Source organism: Lycium barbarum, chromosome 2, assembly GCF_019175385.1.
Source record: "Lycium barbarum isolate Lr01 chromosome 2, ASM1917538v2, whole genome shotgun sequence".
NCBI lineage: Eukaryota > Viridiplantae > Streptophyta > Magnoliopsida > Solanales > Solanaceae > Lycium > Lycium barbarum.
This window is the reverse complement of record NC_083338.1, coordinates 125,360,727-125,373,807: the sequence shown is the minus strand read 5'-3', so window position 1 is coordinate 125,373,807 and position 13,081 is coordinate 125,360,727. Positions and strand designations below refer to the sequence as shown.

At 36.9% G+C, this 13,081-nt stretch overlaps 1 protein-coding gene across 1 annotated transcript; it reads left to right on the top strand.

Moving 5' to 3' along the window:
* Positions 1-3,919: 3,919 nt before the first annotated feature.
* On the top strand, positions 3,920-9,576 carry LOC132627091 (probable arabinosyltransferase ARAD2). Its single transcript, XM_060342192.1, has 3 exons — positions 3,920-4,707; positions 7,191-7,447; positions 8,927-9,576. Exons 1-3 carry the CDS (start codon positions 4,077-4,079, stop codon positions 9,476-9,478), a joined length of 1,440 nt encoding a protein of 479 aa, XP_060198175.1. The 5' UTR covers positions 3,920-4,076; the 3' UTR covers positions 9,479-9,576.
* The last annotated feature ends 3,505 nt before the right edge of the window (positions 9,577-13,081 follow it).

Genomic DNA, 13,081 nt, shown 5'->3' with positions numbered 1-13,081 from the left:
ATGAAACCTCTAACATGAACATGAGTCTGCTAAACATAACCACTGGGACAAGGCCCTAGCATACCTTTAATGCATAACTAATAGGACATAGATAAATGACTAAATGCCGAAGAAGATGGGGTTCACCAAAAGCTGATACGTGGATGATCCTACTGAGCAGATGCGTTGTCCTGTAAATTCGTACCTGCATCGTGAAATGCAGACCCCCGGGCAATAGAAAGGGGATGTCAGCACATTGAATGTACTGGTATGTAAAGCAACTGAATGAAATAAACATGACACATGAAATAACATGATGAAAGCTGGAACTGAAACTGAAACCTAGTCATGAACATGAATACATATATATATAACATGAGTAAAACATTTAAGTGGGGAGCGCATAAGTATAACCGACAACATGAATCACCACGTGGGTATGTGGAGTTTGGTACCTGACCCGACTAGCATAACTCTCATACCTTGCCAGGGATATAAGATATAAACATGACATGAAAGGATCCAATCAATAAAGCATGAAGGAATTGTCCTAAACATGGGCGGAGCGATCTTTATCCTACGGTGGCTAACGTAGTTTCAGGATATTAAAGCCTTCTTGGTAATCTGTACAACTCCCAAAAACATGAACATAATATAAGTGGCATCTGAGCCCATGATTTTTCATAAAACGTGACTTGCATGATACATGGATGTAGTTACACAATATACTTGCATGAAAATGTGTAAACATGTAAAGTGTTTCATGAAAATACACATAGTAAGTAATAACTTGCATGTAAGCACCCATGGAGTGCAAAATATGGGTTTTTCATAGATTACGAACAGATTCTCAATAACCAAAAAGGAATATTAAGAACACAATAACGAAGTAGTCATACAAACATGGTATGTCATGGTACATGAACTTAGGGTTATCATGAACATGGCTAAACCCTAGTTTTGGTGAACTCTTGTATAATCATGGAGGAACGTGGCATAGGGAAGAACAAAGATGTTCCCACACGTAGATAGAAGCCCTACATACCTGGTAATGCTCCAAAACTTGTAGTAGAATTCCAAAAGATTAAACCTTGAGCCATGAGGTGGGTTTTCTTGAAAACCTTACGTTGGAAACAATGGTTTCCTTATTAGATTACATGCATATATGCTAGAATTGACTTGGGATTATTGGAATAGGCTTACGTTGGTATTTTGGATTGTTGGGAGAAGAAAACCTTCATTCTAGGACTTGGAGAATGTGAAAAGTGAAAAAAAGAACTGAACATGATGTATGTATACTTAATTGTGTCGAGAATTTATATGGTCAACTTATACGGTCCGTATAAATTGGCCGTGTTTGACAATGATTAAAATTCCAGAAACTGGAATTCCCAAATGAGTTTCACGAACTAAAATACGGTCTGTATAACATTATACGGTCCGTATAGAAGCATTTCACAATCTTGGCAGAAACTAGAATTTTTCAATACCGATTCGATCTGAGCTCTCTTATTGAGAATGCTCATTCAATGAGCATTCTCAATATTATGGCTCTAACCATGGAGCACGCAGATCCCAAAAATACATAGGTTTTCCTCTAAAAATGACTTCTCCGGTCGGGGAACGCATTAGATATTGCGTAACACGGACTGGTTATACGGACCGCATAATAATATGGGGTCTGTATAACTGGTCGTATAAATGGGACTTTACTGAACTGAGACGAATTTATTTCCCACACTTCTCATCTGGTCTTCTACGTCTCAAATCGTGAACGTAACCTAGTTTAAAGGTACGAGGTGTTACATCTCAGTTGGAGGAGTGAATTTTACGGACAAATTCGAGGATCTGTCGATGACTTCAGCCTAGTTTTTTCAAGATCTTAAATAGCATGCCTTAGATCATGTGTAGCTTTGAATTAAGAAAATGTTAACTTCATTATGCTCTAATTATGTTTCAACATTTTCCACTGGTGCAATGTAACTTCATCATCCTCGTAAACTGCAGTTTGACCTTCAAATTGGAAGGGGAAAAAACAAAGCGAATTAGTAGGTGTTACAACTTAATATCTGATGTGTATAATCAAGATGGGTTGGGTGGTTTAACTGGTTGAATTTTCCATGTAGAATGCCATTGACATTCACGCTCGAGTCTAAAAAAAAAAATGTAACTCACCATATATGTTGTGTTAGTCAGATTGTGTTTGATAAGCATACTTGAGGCCGAGTTCTTGAGTCCAATAGGAACAACACTTAGTTGAGGTGCCAAAATGAAAAAAGGGGCAAATTTAGGGGGCCGCATTTGCATTAAGCCTATTATTTATATAAACACAAAAGAGAAAATGATCAAAATGGTCCTTGAAGTATGGACTTTGTTTTCATTTGGTCCTTAATATATAAACATGATGAGAATAATCCTTAATGTATCTTAAAAAGTGATTAGTTTAGTCCGAAGTAATATAAGAAAAGATTGTTATTTCATTGTTAAAATAAACTAAGGTCCTGGGGATGTGAATTGTACATGAGCTATCAAATTACAAAATAAAGGTACCTTCTTATATTGTTCAGTTTGAATTGAGAAACCACATTAAAATTTCTAGTCCTAGCTTGAAAAACTTTTGATGCAGGGATAAGACTTGAAGAAAATTAGAATTTTATGGTAATATATTTAATGGGGTGTGAGAATGAAGCCTAACATGTCTTCGATTTAGTTAAATAGGTTGTGTATGGAGAAAGATGGCGAGGGTCTCAGTTTATTTTGATAGCAAAAGTAGCTATTGTCTTTACTTATATGGCTTATATCTATATGACGGACGACCAAATTGATCAAACTTTATGCAATACATTAAAGATTATTTTCATTAAAATACTTATACATTAAGAACTGACTTGAACCAAAAGACATGCATCAACAGAGGCGGATTCAGGATTTGAAGCTTGTAGGTTCCCAGCTAGCAATGTCTGTTGTTACTGGATTCTTAGCTCAAATTTCTTATATATTTGAAGGTTTCACATTATAAATACAAGATTTGAATAAAAGTTATGGATTCGCTAATGGTGTGGATCTGCCCCTGTGCATCAAGGACCACTTTGATAATTTTCTCTAGCAAAAATGATTATAAAACATTACCCTCTCTCTAACTGACAACTCGTTTGGATGGTTGTATTTATTGTATTGTCTTGTTAGTTTAAATACAATATTTGTTTTGATTGTTATTTTAATTTTATTGTATCATATTGTTAAATTCTCCGTCAGATAATGACGAAAAGTCTCATTTTATGTAACGAGCGATTCATTGTTATCGCGTCGTTACCTCATTATTCTCATTTTATCTTTACTTATTATCTAATAATCATATTTTATACTTTATCATACTTTTTATCATAATTTTATATTGTACCCTATTTTTCTAGCAGGCTTCAAATTGTTGATGTCTAAGTTATGTAAAAATGAAAACGATACAATATATCCAAATATTGCATTCATAAAAAATAAAAAAAATACAACACAACACAATACCAAAAGGCTCAAATATGCCATCCAACTATTGAGAATAGTTCATTTATGCCACTCGTCAATAGTTTGGCTCATTTATGCCATCGAATTATAGGAAATGACTCATTTATGTCACCAAACTATAGGAAATGACTCATTTATGTCACTCATCAATAGTTTGATTCATTTATGCCATCGCATGTTACCAAAATGACTCATTCGTACCATATTTCATTAAAGTTGATTTTACAATACTATGCATGACACGTGATCTCCAACTAGATTATGGTTGTGGGTGGGTAAGGTGTATGAGTCGGATTTTTTTATTAATTTGGTATTTAAAATTGGGTTAGTTTAATAGACCTCTAATTGGAGGCCACGTGTCATATTTGATTTGACGTTAATAAAAAATGGCATGGATGAGTCATTTTGGTAACGGGCGTGTAAGAAACATCCAGCAAAGAGCAAACAAATTTCCACTAGTGTTATTACTTCATCCCAGAAAAACAGAAGAATAGAACTGAGAGAGATTTTGTAAGAAACATTTGTTCACAACCTCAAAACAACAAAAAGATTCAACAGATGAAACAGCCTCAAAGAAGATGATGCCATTCAAGAACATCACCACACGTTCACCTTCACCTTGTAGTATCCCATCTCTCTTCATTTCCCTATCTATACTCACCATTTTACCACTCTCTCTTTTCTTTTTCCATTCCTCATCAATCCCAAATCCACAAATCAAGAACCTTCAAACATCATCCAATTCCATTAAAGTTTACATACCAGATCTTCCAAGATCTCTCAACTATGGCCTATTAGAAAAATACTGGTCTTTAAATCAAGATTCAAGAATTGGGAGTGAAGTGGATAATGAAATAAGAAAAACCCATGTTCTTAAAAGTTCAAGAAAGTTCCTTCCTTATCCAGAAAACCCAATAATTAAACAGTATAGTGCTGAGTATTGGATCTTGGGTGATTTAGTGACACCTGAAAGTTTAAAAATTGGATCTTTTGCTAAAAGGGTGTTTAGTGTTGAGGAAGCTGATGTGATTTTTGTTCCTTTTTTTGCAACATTGAGTGCTGAGATGCAGTTGATTGTGAATAAAGGTGTGTTTAGGAAGAAAGAAGGGAATGGGGATTATGAGAGACAAAGAATGGTTGTGGATTTTTTGAAGAAAACTGAGGCTTGGAAACGATCTGGTGGACGTGATCATGTGTTTGTTATTACTGGTAAGTGGTAAAACTCACAGCTTTTTATATATCCTTATTTGTCAGTCAATTTTTGTTCATGACATTTTAGCAATTTTACCCTGTATGTAGGCGTTTTACCTGGTACAAGTTAGTAATTTGCTACCTAACCTACGATCGAATCGCTAAGTATGCATCTGTAGATGATTCATCAATGTTCTTGAGGAAATCTGAAGTTATGATTCTTTTCTTAATGTGGAGATGATTTGAGAGTCTCTCAATAGTGAAATTCTAGATTTGGTAAGTTGAGTTGGATTGGAGGGGACAAAATGATGCTAAAAAGTAAAACAAGAATGAGTGCGATTTTGATAGCATTAGAGTTCGCTGATGTAATATTTCTGGTATTGCGGATCTGAACTAGCAATTTGATATGGGATTGTGACTCATAATAACTATGCTCCGGAGTATGTTAATCTATTTAGTTATTTTTCATTGTGCATAAAGATTGGACATTGGCTGTTTCTGGATGAAGCTTGTATAGTTCTTTGTTTATGCTTGTGTCTTAACGATGATTGAGACTCTTGAGTAGTTTTTCGGGATATTCTTTTGTAAATGCTCTTCAAAATGGTAGCTAAACGGCTCACCCCCATAGGTGTTTGCATTGATGGCTAGCTCACTTAGTGAGCATCCTTACCTTCCACCAAGTAGGGGGAGGATTCCAACTTTGTATGTAGCATCGCTTCCTCCTTTTCCTTTTGTCAAACGCCTTGTGTAACGGTAAAAAAAAACTGAGGAAAAAGACTGCTCAGCTGCTTCAGCATTGTTGGATGAACGGACATCACTCAGTCAACAATGTGGGACAGTTGCATTAGTGTTTCTACCCTAGAAGAAGCTTGTGTTCTTCGCATGTATATGGTGGACAATCTGGAAAGAAAGGAATGCCAGATGTTTTGAGAATAGAAGTAGTACAATTCAGATGATCAAGCTCAACTGTGTTATGCTACTTTGTTTTTGATGTACAAAGCATACCCTCAAGATACAGAGACAATCCTCGATGTTCTTGATTCATTTTAGGATTGCAGCTATGCTTCAGTGACTCTTGTTTAAATTTTTTTTTTTTTTTCCTTTTTCTCTTGTAAAGGGGTTTTCAGCACTTCCCAAGTACTGGTCTATAATACAAAATGTTACCTGTCTCAAAAAAAAAAAAAAAAAGCTTGGGTTCTTCTGATAACTTAATTGAAGAAATTAAGGACATAGCTGGTGGAATAGGAAGTCCGAATTTAATGAAGATGATAGTAAAAATAGGTGGATATCGTGCTTAGTCTTTTAGGCTGCAGCTCAGCTTCAATTCAAATGCAAAATTCATCAATCTGATTTGTATTGTACTTGGACTTTCAGGCTTTACCGTAGATTCAATTGGTTTAGGCTGCAGCCGTGATTTAATGCATGGATTCTCATACCATACTTTGGCTGTTGTGCACTGTTTGCATACAGTTGCATTCTACATTTACTCATGCTTACAACCTTATCAAACAGTCACTGGAAAATGCTGCTAAAAGTTACTGAGTTCTTGTACTTGTGGGACTCTGAGATCTTGCAAAACAACTTAAAATGCTATATAAAAATCATCCTGATAGTGGCACTTCTTTATAAGCTTGCATGTTTTACCAGTTTACATCATCTGAAGCTTTCGGAGAAGCAAGTTGTCTGATTTTAGGTTTTGGTTAATTTAATTTTACCAGGGAGGTTCTGACTTATGTAATATACGCCAAGTTGAACTACGAGCCTAGAAGAGTTTGATTAGACTCAGTAACAACTCTTCAATTTGTCAAATATGTACTTATTGGAAAATGCTTGGATCTTTTAAAGCAAACATAACTAGCAGAGCTGTGCGTGGAGACCTTCTTTGGGGCACGGAGATTTGGTAGGGGTGTGAAAAGTGATTGATTGACCTAGGTGGAAAAGTGTTTTCCCTGCTTCCTTTTTGCATAAATGGGCAATGTACCTACAGAGATTCTTCAGGTGAATGTCAGTTCATTCTTCATGGCACATATGTGGTGAAGTGCTCTACTATTTTGATGTATTTTGTTTGGATGAGCTATACCTTGCTATTTCACTTAAAGTCTCCTTCACTTTTCCAGCCATATTATTTAGTCCAGTGCATTTGTGATCAGTGATTCATCATACTGCAAAGATTTTTCATTACATACCCTTCGCTCCACCTTGAGTATGACCCAGCTGTTTCTTTCAGTTGCTTTGTGATTGGCAAAACTGTTTGTTGATATGATAAAAACTTTTTATCATCTGCAGTTATATAACTGATTTTAAAACTCTTGTCCGACTTAGAACTGAAAGTAGCAAATAATCCCAAGTTTCTTTTCCTTGCTTTCCTATTGACTGTGCAATTGTTCTTTCCCAATTATGTTCTGCCTGAAAATAAATCGAAAATGGAACAACATCTTAGCATCTTATATTTAGTCTCTGCAATGTCAGGTTATTTTAAAACTTGAAGCATTCTTTGGCAGACCCTGTTGCAATGTGGCATGTGAAGGCTGAGGTTGCTCCAGCTGTTCTCCTGGTGGTTGATTTTGGTGGGTGGTACAAGCTTGACTCTAAAGCGTCTAATGACAGCTCATCATCTGACACGATACACCACACTCAAGTTTCATTGCTGAAGGATGTAATTGTGCCTTATACTCATCTACTTCCCCGTTTGCCCTTATCTGAAAACCAGAAACGAGAAACTCTTCTTTACTTCAAAGGAGCTAAACATAGGCATCGGGTCAGTATTATTAACTTTTTCCAGAAGTCTCACTAAATATAATCTGAGACATGCTTCTAATTTTTGTGTGTATATGATCCATTTTTATGTGAAAGTTCGGTCAATTATTTTGTCTTAAACTTGACGGTTTTTAATTGCTTGCTTACATATGACTGCAATTCCTTGCAAGAACGACACAAACTAATGGAGACAGCTTTTGTCATTAAATATTAGGCGTTTGTCATCTGATTGATATGATAACAATGTCTTTCATGGATACCATTTTCATCCTAGATATTTTACCTAAAATCATTTCTTAAGGCATTTTCTAGTATTTGGTCAGACTTAAAGTTGGTGGAATGTAATAGTGGTAGAAGGTGGGGGTGGCACATGGATCTTGGTGTTTCCTGATAATTATCTGCAATCTAAAGTGAAACTTATATTTATATATTGAAAAGACCAGGTGATTTGAAGTAGGTGGAATGAGAAGAAAAATGACCTATGACTTCTTAGTTTAATTCCAACGATCTGAATGACTTCACAGAGGGAAACAATTTTGTAAAGCTTGGGAGAAAACTAGGAGCTTGAATTATACTAAGGCCTGGTGGAAAACAAGGTCCTTGAATCCAAGGGTGTGGCCTAGCGTCAATGAAGAAGGTGAAAACAATGGGAGATCAGGGTTCTACTCCCAGCAGAGACAACAAACACTAGGTTATTTTTTCCCCACCTGCTGAAGCTGTGGTGGATAGAGTTACTTGGTACCTGTGCTGGTGGGAGGTAGCCAGGTACCTGACGGTATAGTGAGAGAGAGAGAGAGAGAGAGAGAGAGAGAGATGAGGTGGTTGAATTATACCATGATGCTGTTTCTTATTAGATAACCATGCAAAAGTTTTGGTCACTTAAGGATGTCATTGTTGTGTAGCTATTTACTGCCTCCTTGGCCCAACTATTAGAGACACAAAAAGCCCTTCTTTACTTCGACGGAGCTAAACATAGGCATTGGGTAGTTTATTGAGTTCTTCCAGACATCTATATAAATACAGTCTGTTTCCTGCTTGCAATCATACTGGGCATATGATCCTTGCGAGTCAAGTCAATTAATCTGTTCTTGCGCTGTAGCTTCTTCACAAGATAAGACTGAAGCTCCTTTTGATCACAGTGCAGAGGGTATAGACAATTGTCTGTCATCAGATTTTGTTATATTCCATCAGATTGTCAGAAAACAATGTATTCGTATTACAATATGATTGTAGTTTCTTGGCCTACTGTAAATGAACTTTCTGTATGTCCTGAAACTTTTTGAAGTATAATTAACTAATTAAGTCATTGATTGGTAGGGTGAAGCATAAAAGGACTTTCTGTTGTATGCCTATTATTCTTAACAGGGCTACAGATGCTTTCTAGGCTTTTCTGCCACTTAAAAAGTCTATGTGTAGATTAAACCAGAACATCCCACAACTTGCTTGCCAGTTTTGGTCATCCACTATTTTCTTTGTGCAGGGAGGCATCGTTCGGGAAAAGCTATGGGACTTGCTAATAAATGAACCCAGAATAGTGATGGAGGAAGGCTTTCCAAATGCAACTGGAAAGGAACAGTCTATAAAGGGAATGAGAACTTCAGAGTTCTGCTTGCACCCTGCAGGGGACACACCAACCTCATGCCGACTTTTTGATGCCATTCAAAGTCTTTGTATTCCTGTCATTGTTAGCGACAACATTGAGCTGCCATTTGAGGGGATGGTGGATTATTCAGAATTTTCGGTGTTTGTTGCAGTTAGTGATGCCCTGCAGCCAAGTTGGCTCGTGAACCATCTTAGGAGCTACTCCGACGAGCAAAAGGATACGTTTCGCCGTAATATGGCTAGGGTACAGCCCATTTTTGAGTATGAAAATGGTCAACCAGGTGGTATTGGTCCTATATCTCCCGATGGTGCTATTAATTACATATGGAAAAAGGTTCACCAAAAACTGCCCATGATTAAAGAAGCTATTATCCGTGAGAAGAGGAAACCTCCTGGTGTCTCAGTTCCGCTTCGTTGCCATTGTTCTTGATAAGTTCATTTATTCTTTTTTATTTGTCTTGCTTCAAAAGGTAATATAACATGTATTTTACATGCTTCATACTTACATGAAGGAACTAGTCTAGATTACATAGTTCTTTTACGGTCCTTTTCACACAATTCTTCCTCAAAAAGGGGAAATCATAATATATCAAAAATCATAGTAGTTTTCCAAAACATTTTCTTCAAGCTTTGTTTATCTAAGCAATCTGCCGCTTGATACTTTCAGAGAAAGAGGTGGTGGTTAATTGCAGCTTTCAATCCGAAATTTTAGTGCCTGAATCTCTCCTCCGAGTATGTAAACACGAATTCCCATTCCCCTTTAGAGTTTTTGACAATCCCCCATAAGTTCTATTATTCGTTGCACTTGCTCTCTAGTAATTATAATGAACTGATGTCCCGTTTGTTAGAACAAAAGAAGAAAAAAGTCATTTGTATTTTAACCTCGTGAGAGGTTGGCCATGGATGGTTTCAGACGAGGTAGGGGTAGGCCGAAGAAGTATTGGGGAGAGGTAATTAGACACGACATGGCACAACTACAGCTTACTGAGGACATGACCTTAGATAGGAGGGTTTGGAGGACCCAAATTAGGGTAGAAGGCTAGTAGATAGTCTCGTTATCCGTTCTTATTAGTAGTCGCATTATTGCAATATAATTTCTTGTGCTCCGATTTCTGTTATTATCTGTTATTTCCTGTGCTTTGATTATCCTGTGTTATCTGCTCCGATTTCTGCTATTATCTGTTATTTCCTATGCTTTGATTATCCTGTGTTATCTGTGTCGCTTGCATTATTTCATTTCCATATCGCTTTGAATCTCTTATCCGAATCTCTTAACCTTATCTGACTTCTTTTTATGCTTTTATTGAGCCGAGGGTCTTTCGGAAATAGCCGTCCTACCTTGGTAGGAGTAAGGTCTGCGTACACTCTACCCTCCCCAGACCCCACGATGTGGGATTTCACTGGGTTGTTGTTGTTGTTGTATTTTAACCTCTATTGTAATCCATTGATTCGCTTGGAAAGTTGCTGTGTAATTGGTCTGACCACAACCCCTCGGAAAAAAACATTTGTTGAAGGGGAAGAAAGAAGGATCCTATAACAGATAAAATCAGAACCACATTCCTAATTGGGAGATCAGATTGTTAACATGTTATGGCACACGCGATCCTGTTAGGATGATGCTTTTTTGATGATCATGATTGCATTGTTAAGTTTGGTTAACAATTTCAGAAGTTTTTGCTTCCCAATGAGTGATTCTAGCAAGAAAGAAAGGGAGGGAAGAAAAACTAAAATACCAGATGGTTGCTGTTTGTTCTCTCTGCGATTTTCATTTTCATTTTCATTTTCATTTTTCCACACAAAAAAAGAAATACTTGTGTGCTATTCTATGACCAGAGCATCACCTCAGTTTTCTGTAGCAGCGCTGTTTAAGATTGTATTGAAGATGTAGACGGAGTTGGTATTCATTATAATTTGCGTCTTAGAAGTCATTCTCAGGTTCCTCGGTTTCAATCAGATGTTGATTGTTGTGATTCTTGAGTTGGTTGTAGTGTTGAAGGTCTCTAACATATTATAAGCTTATTTTTGGATAACAGTTCCCAACTAGGGGTTGTGGCTGCCTGACCGGCATAGAGGAGGGCTTCACAAGCCCCGCTTAAGCTTAAGAAATCACAAGAAGCATTAAATATTTTCGATGAGATTCATGGAGCAACTTTTAGATAGCAAGAACTAGCTCTCGTGTGACTTGCAAGGATCTCCCTGTAACACGAAGCAACTCCATATTTGTACCTGTCTCGAAACCAGCCAAGCAACACACTGAAAGTGCAAGAGGGGGGGTGAATTGTTAAAAAATTTCGATATGTTAGTCGACTAGGTTAAACCAGTAGTCGACTACTTACTCAGTGAATGCTAAAGTAAGGTGCAGAAAATAAATGACACACGTATTTTATACTGGTTCAGATTCAATGTGAATCCTAGTCCAGTCCCCTTGAGTTGCAAGGGTGTTCTCTACAGCTCTTTTTTAAGGTTTGGTACAATGAAGGTTTTGAATGAAGTTCCTACGTCTACACTCAAAACACTCTTATTCTTTTTTGATACAAAGCCTCACAAACTGTAACTCTCCTTTCTTTTTTATTACACTATAAATCACTCAGACTAACAATGTTTATTTAAAAGTAAAGCAGAACAATGGAGGGAATGAGACTGTTGCATAAGTCTTGTGTTTGTGAAGCAGTCCTTTTATAGCGTTTTAGGCTCTTCACGCAGAGATCAACCCAAGGGATTTGATCCTTGGAAATGGAATTAAAGATCCTATTTCCAAGAATAAGATTGAGCTTTTGCTGCTTTCCTTGTGCGTCGAGGCAGCATCAAGATTATTACACTTCATGAGATATGCCTTTTAATGTTGGAGATGGCCTTTCCTTCTTTGAAACGATTTGATGCTGCTGGAATATTTCTTCTTTAATGTTGCAGGTATCTTTTCCTTTCTTGAATGATTTTGTACTGCTGAAGAGTACTGCTGCTGAAGAGTACTGCTGTTAGCAACGTTAGGACTGGGAAGCCATTGCTCGAGTGAGCCCAGCTCGTTGGGGCTGTTCTGTGGGCTCCCATCTTGTTGGGGCTGTTTTGTGGGCTCACATATATTCCTTGTGTGATTTAATTACTAAACCTGCACAAGTAAAATTGTCATCATAAAAACTTGACACTAACACACACGACAATCTCAATGGTCACATCGTTCATCTTATGAGAAATGAACAGTATATACATAATTGTGTTTACAAGATGTAGATAAAGTGACCAAGTAACTCAGCTAAGACAAGACTAACAAAGTTTCAACCACCCACAGGCTTCATGCATGGATCAATACAGCTAGAGGAAAGGCAGAAAGACTATAGGGAAGCTTAATTTTGATAGAACTATATTTGGATCATCATTAACTAAGGTGACTTGGAGCTTTCAATTGACCCTACATGGAAAGATTCATTGGTTTGTTTTGGACATTAAAGGCTCTCAGTTGTGGGAGTCTTGAGGGACTATTTTTCTTTGTTTGAAGGCTCTCGATCCCCGGGAATAGAGTAATTTCTCATATGGAGCGCTTCACCCTTAAATGGATCCTATGCGCGAATATAAATTCAAGTCACTAGATTTTGAATACCAGATAATCTGACTTAACAATTTTTTTTTAAGTATATGACATTGGAAATACTAGCTTCCACTTTTTCTCGTTTGTATCAAAATTGAATCAAACCCAAAATATTGTCATTCTTGGTGATTAGAAGTATGTACCGTCCCATGGTATAAACTAAGAGTCGTGCTCAAAGCATCAAACACATATAATGAACCCAATCTTCCAACTCAACTGGTTATCATGACATCAAATTAATAATGAACAATAATTGGTAGGTCGCCACATATTTATTTAGTTGTCAATGTATCAACAATAAAACATTCTTGGAAGTCAATAAAAGTTAAGATTAATTTTTTTGAAACAAATAAGTGAGCGAAGCAAAGGTGTAAGGATTATTCATGGCCTCCCATTATCTCAAGACCTTAGTGGAACAGCATTAACCAAAAGATGGGAAAATCTCATATA

Coding starts and splice junctions, on each gene's coding strand:
- LOC132627091 (XM_060342192.1), top strand. CDS start 4,077: ATGATGCCATTCAAGAACATCACCACACGTTCACCTTCACCTTGTAGT. Junction 4,708..7,190: donor TCATGTGTTTGTTATTACTG/GTAAGTGGTAAA, acceptor ATTCTTTGGCAG/ACCCTGTTGCAATGTGGCAT. Junction 7,448..8,926: donor GAGCTAAACATAGGCATCGG/GTCAGTATTATT, acceptor TTCTTTGTGCAG/GGAGGCATCGTTCGGGAAAA.